Here is a 14,879-nt window from a genome sequence, read left to right as displayed (position 1 = left end):
TGCTGGGGGATTGAACCGCGGTCCCTGATGCTTTTGCTAAGCTTGTTCTAAGTAGGTGCTTTAGACCACTGAGCCATCTCTCCAGCCCAACCACACCCTGTTTAAACAGACACATTTTTTTTTTTTTTTGTGGAACCAGGGATTGAACTCAGGCCCTTGAGCTTGCCAGGCAAGCATGCATTTTACTGAACCATCTCTGTGGTTCAATAAAATACTTTTTTTTTTATTGCACAGGTAATTCTTTTTTTTTTTTTTTTTTTTGCGGTACTGGGCAATGAACTCAGGACCCTGCGCTTGCCAGGCAAGCGCTTATTCTACTGAGCTATGTCCCCGGGCCTGCAGAGGTAATTCTGAAGCTTACAGCATTTTGGTTTTACATTCAAAATCACAACTAGTTATTCTGAACTGCATTAAACTGCTGAGTGAATAGTCATGAGAAGACAACACTCTGAATTTCCTGGTTGCAAAAGAGTCTCCCTGCTTTCCCTGGCATTGCAGGGAACCACGCTCAAGGCTTTGCTCATGCTAGGCAAGTGTTTACCACTGGGCTACATCCCCAACCACTTTATATACAAATTTTATTTTAGACAGGTTCTTAGTATTTAAGTTGCCCAAGCTAGTCTCAAACTTGTAATCCTCCTGCCTCAGCCTCCAGAGGAACTGGGACACAGGCTAACAATATTCTTTCATTTATTTAAATCATTCATTCATTTGGTACAGGGTCTTGCCACACAGCTTGGACTCATAGTGATCCTCCTGTCTCAGTCTCCCCAGTGCTAGGATTACAGGCATGTATCACCATGTCTGGTTTCGGTGGTTGGACGGCCTGGAGCCAGCGTGGCATGTGGTACTGGGGATTGAACTCGGGTTTGCGAAAAAAGGCACTTACACCATTGAGCTATCTCCCCAGCCCTAAAACATAACACTCTTATACTGAATATATCATTTACCTCTTTTCCACCTGAACTGAAGCCTCTCTTTTTCCTATGTCTTTTATTTCAGTGCATGAGATCACTGTCCACAGTTGTTCGTAAGACAGAAACCTGAGGATTTTCTGTTTTCTCTTTCCTTTTGCTTTTTCTGGTACTGGGTGATAGACTGTAGGGCCTTCACAGTGAACTACATTTCTTAGTCCTTTTAAATTTTAAGATTAAGCTTTTTTTTTTTTTTAAAGACAGGGTCTTTTGGACAGGCTAGCTCTGAACTTGCTTAGGTAGCCCAGGCTGGCCTAAACTCACACAATCTCTCTGCTTCAGCTTCCTGAGTGCTGGGATTACAGGCATGTACCACCACGCCCAGCTTGAGACAGAATCTTGCTAAACTGCCCAGGCTGGACTTGAATTTGTAATCTTCCCACCTCAGCTTCCTAGAATGCAGGGAAATAGCTGCGTGTTAATACACTCGGTTTTAAGGGTTACATTTATTTCTTACTCTCATTTACCCTTCACCTCAACTTAGTTGAATCCACCAACTTTTACTTCAAAGCCAAAAACCTTCGCTTGGGGGAACCATTAACTTTTGGTTTGGATTTTGTAGTAATGTGCTAACAGGTCTCACAGAATTATTCTGGTTTTCCCTAATTTATGTGCTATATAATAAAGCCAGCATTATCCTCCCTCCCATATCAATCTTTACTAAAGACACTTGTTTCCTTAAAATCTTCAATAATTCCAATGCTTTTGAAATAAAAATAGAACTGCTAAATACGGTTTTAGGCCTCATCTTCTTCCTTCTCTAACACCATGTTCCAGCCATGCAAATCACTCTCAGCTTTTTCTTTAGGTTCACAAACTTGCCACGGCCTTTCTCCTTTCTGAGACTTTATGTACACTATTCCCAGTGTTGAGTGTCTGAAGACTGAAACCGTACTTAGCACTCTTATGCCACTCCTTAGTGATTCACCACATGGCCAGTCTGTTGGGTCACAGATATTTATTGAGAATCTGCTGTACTGAAAAATGCACTGATGTAAGCTAGAGATAGAGAAACTTAAACATAAAGGCTCTGGGATGAGAATGAAGCTAGCATACCTGCAGGACAGAGATAAGGCTAATGGGTTAAGGTAGGGAAGTTGAAAGTGGAGGACAGTGTGGAGAAAGGACATAGTTAATAAGCTCAGTCATTATGTGTCTTGAGACATCACAATACATTTTCAATGCGAGTGTGACACAGAGTGTCACAACCTTTTTATGCTTTAAAAAGACTACTCTAGCTGCTTTATTTTGAGAAGTCCTATAGGGACAAAAGAAAAAGGAACATTATTTAGGGACCAGTCCAGAGATGGAAAGTTTGAGCTGTTGCCATAAAGATGTTATAAATGACTGAATTCTGAACATATTTTGTGGATGCCACTGAGTTAGTTTGCTGACAGACTAAAAAACAAGGTGTGGGGCCAGGCAAATAGCTCAGCAGATTAAAGCGCCTGCAACCTGGTGCAGGGGCCAGGGGTTCAATTCACGGGCCTGCCATGCTGGCCCTGCCCCAGGGGCATGCTGAGATGGCAGTTGAGACTGGGTGTGGTAGTGCGCACTGGTAATCCCAGCACCTGGGAGGCTATAAACAGGTGAATCACTACCAAGTCCGATCTACTAGCAAGACCCTTAATACCCTGTAGAACCACCCCCCCCAAAAAAAACAAGGGGTGAAGTAAAACACATCAAAGTAAACATGTTTCTTGGCCTGAGCAATTGGGTAGGTGACGGTAGCATCTGATGATACAGTGAAGGTATAACTGGCAGAGGGAGGAATCAAAATTAAACAGCCAAGGCTGAGAGTGTATAGCTCAGAGACAGAGTACACTAGGTTCAGCTCCCAGAAATACTAAAAAATAAATTTATAACAGTGGAAACTGAGAAGCTGCTGAGGCTCTGTGTGCTGCTTCTTGTGCTCCTCTTAGTAAGTCTGCACAATAAATGTGTGCAAAGTGTTCTGCCTGTAGTCTTGTGAGGATCTCCACTGCCCATGTCATCTTTCCTGAGCAGGCAGAGAACTGTCCTGTATGTGTCCACCCCTACTTACCCCTGCACTGTCTCTTTGGAGCTCAATGAAGCTGTCAAATAAGCATTTCAAAGATGGGTGACAGCAAGTATCCAGGTTAGCTATCACTGCTGAGGCACAACATTTGACACTCTCAACACTAAGGACAAAGGTTTATTTTGGTTCTCAGTCTGTAGAGGATTCAGCCCATAGTCAACTGGCTCCAAAGCAGGGTGGCATGGCAGAGGGCCACAGTAGAGAAGAAAAACTCATGGAATAGTGGCGGGGAGTAGAGTGGGATCAAGGGAGAAGGAAAGGAGATGGATGCTTCTAGAACATGCCTCTGAGTGACCCACCCACACTGTCTGACCAGGCTTTACCTGCCAGCATCAGATTTAGCTATAAACATATCAGTAGACTCACCTTCCAAAAGCCTGACCTGTGAGTGCATGAGGCTTTGGGGGGGACATCTAAATTACAACATCAAGACACAATGGATATAACTGAGATGAAAAAGAAGATGCGAGGCAGAAGGAAAACTGTGAAGGTACAGGAGAGAAAAAGAGCCTGAGTGCCGGTGAGATAGCTCAGCGGGCTAAGCGCCTGTTTTGTCAACTCCAGGGACCTGCATGCCACACCGGTTCCACCCCTGGGGTGCGCTGAGCCAGCCAGGGAGACCAAGAGTGGTGGTGTACGCCAGTAATCTCAACGCTGGGGATACTGAAAACAGGAGGATCACCGTGAGTCTGAGCTGTGTAGTGAGACCCTGTACCAAATACATAAAATGGGGGGTAAAGAAAAAAAAAAAGTCTGGATTTGCATAGAGGGCCTGGTTCAAATGAGCTCAAACAGGCTTCTCTCACAGTACTGAGAGTGAAGGCCGAGTTTTCATGACTGCATCTCTGAAAAATATAGAGCTATATCATGAGTCTAGATGTACAAAAAGAGTGTTAGGAGACTTCAGGAAGACATTAGACTGAAAGAGTTTGTTATATTAATCTCTACTCTTGTCTTTGCTCAATATACTTTCCATAGTAAACAAATAAGGGAAAATGGGCTGGAGATGGACATTAGTTGATACTATGTTTGCTTAGCACATAAGAGGTCCTGGGCATTGCAAAACAAAAAACCAAAACTAAAGAAAGGAGCTCCACTCCTTTGATCTCTGCTGCTGCAGCCACTGCCGCCACCTCAAGAAAAGAGGAAGCAGGAGAGGAGCCCACGTCGCCTGTCACCTACATCCTCCTGCTGCGCACCTCCAAAGACTACAATATTCGCCTGCCCTAAACTTGCCTACACCCCCACTTTGATCTGAGCTGGATCCAGAGTAGCATATAGACCAATTTCTGCATCAGTGTTATCTCAGCTAGAAGCTAGGGCTGAAGAGGGCTCTACAGTATTTAATGGGGCCCAGAATGGTGTGTCAGCTAATCCGGAAGGGAGTTTCAGACCAGTGCAATCAGCAGAGACATTGATACTGCTGCTAAATTTATTGGTGCAGGTGCTGCAACTGTGGGCATGGCTGGTTCTGGTGCTGGTATTGGAACAGTCTTTGGCAGCCTTCTCATTGGTTATACCAGAAACCCTTCGCTGAAGCAGCAGCTGTTCTCATATACTATCCTGGGATTTGCCTTGTCTGAAGCTATGGGTCTCTTTTGTTTGATGGTTGCATTCTTGATCTTGTTTGCCATGTAACAGAAATTACTGCTTGAAATGTTGGCACTCATAATAATTACAGATATAATTTTGTGTATTTTACTGTGACTCTGAAAACTAGTGCTGGTGTCATGGAAATGTACATTATTTCCAAATTCATTTCATTAAAATGAAAATTTAAAAAAAAACACACAAAACTAAAGAAAGCAGAGGAAGGTTTATCTTTAGGTTTCAGTTATGCACTAAGGTATGTGGAATGGTGAGGTTAAATAAACGGGTAATGTGATAATGGATTATTTTGACTGGGGAAAGTATAGCTTAAGAAGACAGTGTAGGGCTAGGGATATAGTTGAGCAACACAAGCGCCTTCCTGGAAGCATAAGGTCTTGAGTTTGATTTCAGGTATTGAAAAAAAAAAAAAGAAAAAGAAAAAAGAAAAAAGAAGGTATACAGAGAACAAAGACATAAAGTACTTATTAAGTTTGTTCTCCTTAAAGCTGGTACAGGTTTAAAGACCTATGATTACTAGTGATTTTGATAATCTCACATATTCTCCTCCACTGGAATAGGCAATCAAGAACAAACTGTACATGACAATAAGAAGTTCCTCAGTTCAGTTTAGGGAGTTGTAGCACTAAAAATAGAATTAAAAGAGAGATCTAGAAGAAATAAATTAGAGACAAAAGCACTGTTATCAATGATATTACAGGCAATGATTATAAATTTAATAAGAGGGAAAGCATTAATGTTGACATCAAGACAGAAAAAAACTAATGCATATATATAAAACCCAACAGCGTTTTGCTTCCAGTTAAAACTGAATATACACATTTTAAACGTACCTGGCTCTAAGACTGTTCTGGGCTTCTCAGCTTCCACAGTGTCTAGATTTTCAGACATTTCTTGAATATCATCTTCTGCAAATCCTGTATCTGGGCTGCTGGTTGGTTTATCATCATCTTCATGACAGAAGGTTGGTGAAGCTTCTCTCTTACTGATCTCCAAGACTGCAGCTAGAAGCTCTTCTTCACTCATTCTGTCAAATCCTGAGTTTTCTAATTCAGACTTATCAGGCTCGAGTCTGCATAATTTTGAATCCTAAAGAGAGCTACTTTTAGAGGAAACTAGAGTGTGTACAAATATAGCAACCTTTTTTTTCTTTTCAAGCTTTTATGTTTATTAGTGCAAGTTTGCAGTACATAAACAAGACATCTTAGTTTTTATTACATTCACCTTCCTGCCTATCCCCCTTCTTTCCAACTCTTGGTCCCCTTTCCATTTGGAAAAGATCTATTTCCTATGAATTAGACTTTAAAGCAGAAATTTTATTTCTAAGAATTTCTTTGCTCCTTTGGGTTACTTAACAAAAATAATCTGGCAAACTTAGTTTTTAAAACAACAGACACAACACCTGTAATCCTAGCACCTGGGAGGCTGATGCAGGAGGATCGCTGCAAGTTTGAGACCAGTTTGGGCTACAAAGTGAGCTCAAGGCCAATCTGAACTACGTATCCAGACTCTGTCTCAAAAAGACAACAAACACACAAATAAAGAACAAAGCCCTCCCAAACAAAAACAAAAACCAGTAACACATAAGAATACAGAATACAATACTTTTGTCCGAGAGGCCCCCACCATGCTGGTCCTGCCCCCAGGGTGCACTGAGATAGCAAATGAGACTGGGCATGGTATGGCATGCCTGTAAACCCATCACTCGGGAGGCTGAAAACAGAAGGATCAATACGAATCCCATCTACATAGTGAGACCCTGTACAACCTGTACTAAATACTTAAAAAAAAAAAAAAGAGTACTTTTTGTATTTTGTGGCAGTATTGATGACTGAACCCAGAGCCTTTGCACTGTTACATTTTCAACCCTTTAAAAAATAAAATTATAGGTAAATGGATGAACTGTAGGCTATATACTCCTAAGTGAAATAAATCAGACCCACATGTGTTAAAAAATATCTGAGACAGCCTGGGTGCAAACTTAATGATCCTCTTGCCCCAGTATCCCAGAGTGCTGGAACTTTTATTTTTGGCTTGATACTTTCTTGTGATTATATTAGGTGTGAAGTATGCACTTTGTAGAAATTTTGGAAATACATAAAAATTGATAAAATCACTCAAAACAGATTGCTCAGTGTATTTTTGGTCAGTATGGATTATACTGCAAATATTCTCTTCATTGTACCCACTATTCCATTTTATTTTTTTCCTTTCTGAGACAGTGTCTCACTATGCAGTTCAGGCTGGCAGTGATCCTCTTGCCTCAGTCTCCTGAGTGCTGGGATTACACGTGTGTGTCACCATGCCTAGCTACAAATCCATTTTAAATGTTGGCTAGGTTTAAATGAGAAAAGTAAAAACCATACAAAATTATGTAAATATTACAATGTTACAGTATAAATAACATTTATTTCTGGAAGAATTCCCTCCTCCTTTTATGTCTTTTTAAGATAGGTTTTTACTATGTAGTTCATTCACGCTGTCCTAGAATTCATTTTCAAACATGCAGTGATCGGCCAGTCTCAGCCTCCCAAGTGCTAAGATTACAGGCATGTGCCACCATGTCTGGCTATTTTTGGAAATATTTTTGAATTTTAATTCTCATTCAAGGTGAGAAACGTGCACTACTAGCTTTAAAGTAAGGTAGGAGAGAACTGAGAACACAGCATGACTACTATAATTCTGTCATATTACCAAAAGGGAAGTTTATAATAAACAGTAATATAAAATGATTGAAATACCTAGAAAAGTTTAAATTTTTAATGTTTTAATTACTAAGTGTTAAGGTAGATGATAATGTAGCTGAGTCTTCACAATCACAATGTAAATGAATTATCTGGTTGCTCTGTTGATGTAAAATGTTTACTGCAGTTCCCTTACACAAACAACTGCTACTAAAACTAGGTAATTATTTGAGGTCTAATGTGTAAAAGTAGAAGGGTATCAGAAGAAATTTTACTTATAATTATTTTAATTTTATAAATATAGATTAGTCTTCGTAGCTAGTGAATTACTTCTTGGCCTTTTAACTAAGACCAAGAGTAGCCAGAGAAAGTACAACCTTTATAACTAGTATTGGGACTGGTATGGTACATGCTTGTAGTCCAACACTCAGGAGGTTGCGGCAGGAGGATCAACTGGGAGTTTGAGGCTTATCTGGGCTATACCCAGCAAGACCCTGACCCTGACTCAAGAAAAACAAAAAAAGTAAAATACAATTAGTATGTAGTTGGGCTTATAATCTCAAGATGTAGGTTGAATGAAGCAGGCAGTTCACCATCAATGTGAGGCCAGCCAAATTACATAAATGAGACACTATCTCAAAAAGCCAAAATCTAAACAACGAAAAAAACCCACCTATGCTAGTATCTGAACAGAGCCACTGAGTTATTGTCCACATTGTGTTATTTCTTAGGTTTGCTCACAGTAGTTATAAAAGGTATTTTATTTGGATAGTAAGAACTTCACAAATCTTTGTTAGGTGTTCTGATGAAAAATTACTTACTTTCTCCAGGTCTTCCTGTTGCTGTTCACTGACTGACATTTCACAAAGTCGCTGGCTGACAGCTACAGAGCGTTTGAGCTCATCCTCACTGTCTGAGTCAATGCATAAAGCTAAGGAGCTCTTGGATTTGAAGGTGAACTTCCTGCAATAAAAAAAAATCTGATAAACATTTGTTTTTATTATTCTTTTGAAATATAAATACCAAACAAAACACTTTTCCATTATGGGAAAACTATTTTATAGAGAAAATACATTTTCAAGAGATATATTAATCATTACCTTTGACCCACTCCTACATAGCCATGCTCTGAAAACTAGGTAACTCCTATGCTATTATATCATCATTAAACCAATCATATTGTACCTTTTTCTGTCAATGATCAACCCCAATGAAGTTTGCTGCTGTCTTTATAAAATACTATTGGATTCATGCAGGCATTGCAATAAGTGTTTTTGACAAAAAAAGTGCATGAGAACTATTCTTTAATCTTTTACCTTACGATGCATGCACTTTAAAATAACAGTAACAGTCCACTTATCCAATTATCCGTAGGTCAGACTTTTGGCAACCTGTCTTGCACAACAGAGGTGCCAAAGTAAGAAAAAGGCCTTCTAACGAGGCAGTTCTAAAGCCCATGCACTTAAGACGGATACTTTCTCACCCGAGAATAGTGTACAAAATAGTGTAGCAAGTTCATCAAGAAATGAGAGCTAGAAAATGATAGAGAAAATAATCCAGAAAAGGAAAAAAGAACTACAAAGACATTTTCTGTAAAGGTAAATTGCTCTGTAATAATTAAGAGCTTCATCTGAGTGTAGTACCAAGTTAATACATAGTGCAATAAGCAACACTCATAGTGCTCATCCTACATTATTAATATAAATTATATTTACTATAATTAGGAATATAAGAGTGCAACATATTTTAGAAAAGTGTTCATCCAAAATGGCTAAAACTTTTAAAAGATAAATGCTAAAAAGGTAAACTTCAGTTATATAAAAAATTAACCTTTGTGGAATAGCAATTATTATTCTTACTTATACCAGATAAGTAAGGTGTTACTGTGTTTTTTCAATGAACTGGAAGAAACTTAAGGAAAAGAGGTAAATACCAAAGAACTGTCTTGGATTGATGATAAAATAAATTCATATGTTCTTATGATATATATAAAATGAAAATATGAAAAATGCAGCTAATCTAAATGTGAAAACTACAAATAAACATATGGAGTGATGACACTAGGAAGCAAGAAGGCACAATGGAAATCAGGAGGACTGCACAACAGCAGAGATCAAAGAAAAGAGGCAGCAGTCAGTGAGAGGCCCACATATCAACTACGGCTGGATCAGCTGCGGTATCACTGCACTCCAGCCTGAACACGTAAACAGCCTCCTGTTACATGTTCAAAGGGTTCTTAGTATGACTTAGAAATAGCCAATTAGCCATCTTAATTCCTCTTTTCTGGTTCAATGCACACCAAGCAAACCTGAATGTATGAATTTATCCAGGTAAATATTTTGGTGAAAAGAACGACACCTGGTTATTAGTTTACCAGGGTCAAATGTATAAAAGGAGCAATCAGTAGAACCAATGGTGTTACAGTTCATAATTCAGCCTCTTTTAAGTTTGATCGGCATGATGACTCTTCTAGGGCCTAAATCCTTTACTGCACAACTCTCACATTCTTGTATCAATAGACCCTGGAGAACAGATGACCATGCCAAGGTATAATGATGTCTAATGAAACTATCTGTTTCTTGCAACTATCGTGATTTGGTACATAAAGAGTGCATTCCATTAATAATAACTATATTTACATAAGGCAGCTTGCCTGTAGCAATGAAAAATATTCATCTTGTAAATGCATCACTTGCTCACTTTCTAAGCAGCCAAGTGGTATTGCTCATTTGTATCTTGAGAACGGGCAAGAGTATTCATATCGGTACCATTTCAGATTTCTAGTCATGTTAGTCATCTGGTTTTAATTGCACTGAAAAATAATTAACAGGAGGAAAAGAAGACAGCAGTTCCCAAATGTCATTTTATGATTATATAAGCCCCACCAAAGCCCTTAAACAACAAAAATGGCTCTTCTAAGGTATTTTGGGACATCAAATTTTTAGAAAAACGAATTTTAAAATCAAATGACAACAAAGTCAATTGGAACTGTCTAATCAGGAACTGTGATTCTAGCAAAACCTTAGAAAAGAGGTATGATTTTTTCAAAAAGACATTTGCTTTCCTCTTAAGATAGTTTTGGTCTTTTTCTTTTTGTATCAGGAATTGGACTCAGGACCTTGCACTTGCCTGGCAGGCGCTGTGCTGCTGAGCTATATCCCTGGTCCATTGGTCTTAAACAAAAACACAAAATCTTTGCAGAAGAGCTGCATTTCCAGTGCATGTGGTTGCAAGGAATCCAGTGTTGTTTTCCTATCCCATTTCAGAAGTTCTCCTATTCAGTGTGAAAGAATGTAAGTCTCAGACTAGCGAGAGGTAAAAGGTTTGGGGTTCCATGTCTATCTTTGAAGAAGGGTGCTATAGACCAACAGGGGCTACTTTATCCTTTTAATCCTTAAACTTCCTTGTCTTTAGTTATAGGGTTTTTAGGATGAAATAGCATATAAATTTCAAAAGAAAATATTGAAAGAATTATCTAAACTTCTTTTGCTTTGAAGAACTTGCTATATTAGAAGTTATATAGTATCCTAAATAAGATTATGAAAATTCTAAAGTATGGATAGTACAGAGCAATTATCATGCAAAAAGAAGAATAAAGTGGGGCCATCTTAGAGATCAGGGTAAGCCAAATCCTTAAAAATACACATTCTGGGTACACAAGAAATACAACTCACTTTGAAGGTGTAGAAGGGCTGGTGATGCAGGAATTCACCATTTGAGAAGCTTTCAATGGTCTAGAACTATCAGAAAATTAGAAAATACAGTGTATATAATGTATACAATTACATTGTTAAAGACACATTTAACTTATAAAATGAATTATTTTATTTTGTGCCACAACTTATATATCTTTTTTTTTTGGCGGAACCGGGGATTGAACTCAGGCCCTTGCGCTTGCCAGAAAAGCACTTACTCCACTGAGCCATCTCCCCCTTATATATCTTCTTGAAAAAACAAACAATTATGACACTTAGAAATTACTAGTAACAGAGGCCAAGACAGAAATTGAAATATCACCTCTGGGATCTTCCTGATCTAATAATCAAAATAAATAGCTTTGAAAATGAAGTGCAATGGATATGAAAACAACAACTTGGGAGAAATTACCTTTTTTCAAGTCTTTTAAACAATAAAACAATAATAGCTCTCAGGTGGGATATAGCTTAGTGGCTCAGCTGTCTGCCTGGCAAGAGCAAGGTCGCGATACCAAAAAAAAAAAAAAAAACAACCAAAAAACCTAAAACAATGATAGCTCTCACTGCACAAGCTAGATGGGACTCTCCTGTCTCTCAAGAGCTATTCTTATTCTCCAATAAATATTCTCACTCCCCACCCTATTCTTTTCCCTATGGACAAGCCAAGGAATTTGTCTAAAGTCTGAAAGCGAAATCCAAAGTCAGAGTTTCAGGCCAGTAACCATAAAGATCCTACATTAGTGGTGAGTGACACAACTCCACAGCCAGGATGGGTAAAAACTCCACCAGCAGAGGGCAGTTTGTGTTAGCAAAACATCCACTCCAAAAGAAATTTTAAAAAGACAAAAGAGAAAAAACCCTGAATATTAAGACTGAGCACATGCTTTTAATAAACCTTTGAGGGCTGCACAGTATCAGTTCATGCTGGCGAATGTTTATGCACTCCCTAAAATGTCTATTACTCTATTTTTTTCTCTTTAAAAAGGTTCTAGGAGTCACTGCAACTCTTCACACTGTTGGTAATTTATATTCATGAAGGAAGACTCTATTTTGGGAGCTCCAGCATAATATTGAGTATATAATTTCTCAAATTTGCATGTCCCAAAGAATCTCATCTGAAGGATTAAATATAACAATTCCCAAGTGGCATCTCAGACCTATTGAAATAGCACCTCAGGGAAGAATACTATAATCAGTAATTCCAGCATCCGGGTGATTTTTAAGGTAACTCAAATCTTCCAGTGGTCTAAAAGCGTAAGAGCACCACCTACATTGTACCTTAGTAAGAAAGGCAGCTAGAGCTGGAAGAGAATTTTTTTTTTTTTATTTTAGGGAAGGATCTACAGGGTGTTCAGTGTCTTACTACTAGATCAGACTCATAGTGATCCACCTGTTTACAGCCTCCCAAGAGCTGGGATTATAGACATGCACCACCACAACCAGCCTCAATTGCTGTCTCAGTGCCCCCCTGGGGTGGGGCCAGCACAGCAGGCCCAGGGATTTGAACCCCTGGCCCCTATACCTGCTTGCAGGTGCTTTAATCTGCTGAGCTATTTGGGTAGCCCTTAGTAAAGAAATTTTGTTTAAGTATTTTCTTCAATTACTTCCATCAGGCAGTAATTTAACATGAAAATTCTGAAATTAAAATCTTGGTCTGATTCTACCTGGGAGTCATGTTATGGTGCTCAGTCATTCTTTTAATTGGCTACTAAGCCCATTTCAAAGGGAAGGTAATGACACTGCCTCTTAAGGACTTACATTGTTGTATGTGCACTCCAGCCAAGAGTAAAAGGTGGTTTTGTATTTTCAGTGCAATGAGACGACAAAGTCAAGTATCTTGGAATGATGACTTGCTGCCCAATTTTGTTGTTAAGAGACAGAGCCACATTGAAGCTGTAGCGTTTCAAATGAAGAATGAGGACCCTAAAAAACAGGAGATGGTGATTCTGACACCCAACACAAGGAAACTCACAGATTAACAGATCACTCTAACTATTAAGGCAAATTTTTACTTAAAGAATGTACTTAGCCAAGCTAAAGATACTTTAAAGTATGTTTACTGTCCAGCACACTGAAATCTAGTATTTTGCAAAATTAATATGCAGTAATAAAAAATAAAATTTAAAAACTACATTTACTAAATATTGGTTTGGTACCAGATATGGGGCTAGGCATAAATAAAACAATATTTGACACTGGTGGATTAGTGAAGAATTGGCAAAATATTTATAATGCTCCTTAAAAAAATCATAAAATAAAACAGAGCAGACAAGAATATTTTGAAGTCATTTTGAGACAGTCTCACTATGCCATTCAGGCTGGCCTTAAACTCACTGTGTAGCCCGGGCTGATCTTGAACTTGCAACCATCCTCCTGCCTCAGCCTAAGAATACTAAATTTTTAAATGTTGCTCTTGGTATTGGGTTAAATTCTCCAAGAAATTTACTTCACTGTTATGAACTTTATTTTATTTTATTTTTTTTAAATATTTATTTATTTATTTATTGTATGTGTGTGTGACCAGCTCAGCCCACCAGGGGGCGGGGCTGGCTGGCATGTGGTGCTGGGGGATTGAACCGCGGTCCCTTGTGCTTTGCTAAGCTTGTTCTAAGTAGGTGCTTTAGACCACTGAGCCATCTCACCAGCCTGTTATGAACTTTAAAAGAAAATAAATGTCATGTAACCACATGGTATAATAATATATACTTAACTGAAACGTTAAATGGCCATTATGCAGAACCGGGGATTGAACTCAGGCCCTTGTGCCTGCCAGGGAAGCACTTACTCCACTGAGCCATCTCCCCAGCCTAAATGGCCATTATGTTTGATTATAAACGTTTTTCTTTAATTTAGTGCAGGGTCTACAGGGTCTCACTACACAGATTGGACTTACAGTGATCCTCCTGTTTTCAGCCTCCCAAGCGCTGGGATTACAGGCACATGCCACCACAGGCCAGGGTTAGGGGATCAAACCCCGGGTCCCTGCATCTGCCTAAGCAGGTGCTTTAATCAGCTGAGCTATCTGGCTGGCCCTCGATGATAAATTATTTTCAAAGCGTTTTTGACAAGAATTAAGTTTCATTTCAGAAGCACTGTCTTTAGAGAAAACTAAAAGAAAAACAAAAAATTTCCCTACCTATAAAAAAGTTATACAAAATAATTTGCATGACAAAGCTTAATTTGTAAGCCTAAAAAGACTTTGAGCCTATCGGTTCTTACTGTTGTAACCTTTTTGTTGTTGTTGTTGCAACCTTTTTGACTTCACTGTACAGAACATAATCTCTGCCTGATGTATTAAATATATTCTGTAGTGCAGAAGAACTTTAAAAATTGAATTAAATAATCATACAGGAAAAAATTTCAGTTTTAGGCAGAAAATACCAGACTATGGGAAACTGTCCCCCTTCTTATTATCTATGCCTTTTATTATGGAAGCTGCAAACCAAAAAACTGCAAACTCAAGACAACTGCAGTTTTCTTTTAAAAAGCATTCATTGGGTGTGGTGCACACCTGTGCTTCCAACATCAGGAGGCTGAGGCAGAAGGATCACTGAGTTTGAGGCCAGCCTAAGCTACAAAGTGAGCTCAAGGTCAGCCTGAACTGCACAGCAAAACCTTGTCTCAAAATGACAAAACAAACTATTCATGATCTTTACTTTCACAATGTGAAAGACAAGGATCCAACTGATAAGAAGAGACTAAAATATATTTAAAAAATCAAACATTTACACAAATTACACAATAATCCTAACCAAAATAAAAGGTAACATGAAATAGATAAGTCAGAATCATTGATTTGCAAAGATTAGGCAGATTAAAAGTGAAAGGGCAGGGCTGGTGAGATGGCTCAGTGGTCTAA

The 14,879-nt window shown here is 38.7% G+C and overlaps 1 protein-coding gene and 1 pseudogene across 1 annotated transcript in view; both read left to right on the top strand.

The window, feature by feature from the left end:
* Vil1 (villin 1) overlaps window positions 1-8,265 on the top strand; it is a 49,085-nt gene extending 40,820 nt beyond the window's left edge. The window contains exon 20 of the mRNA XM_023723026.1: window positions 8,156-8,265. Coding sequence (XP_023578794.1) covers window positions 8,156-8,182 — 27 coding nt within the window. The 3' untranslated portion in view covers window positions 8,183-8,265. The remainder of the gene's footprint in view (window positions 1-8,155) is intronic.
* On the top strand, window positions 3,470-4,810 carry LOC105743071 (annotated as a pseudogene).
* Window positions 8,266-14,879: the final 6,614 nt, after the last annotated feature.

This window comes from Octodon degus, unplaced genomic scaffold, assembly GCF_000260255.1.
Source record: "Octodon degus isolate 3935 unplaced genomic scaffold, OctDeg1.0 scaffold00096, whole genome shotgun sequence".
NCBI lineage: Eukaryota > Metazoa > Chordata > Mammalia > Rodentia > Octodontidae > Octodon > Octodon degus.
The sequence above is the reverse complement of the archived record's forward strand: the minus strand, read 5'-3'. Positions and strand labels throughout refer to the sequence as shown.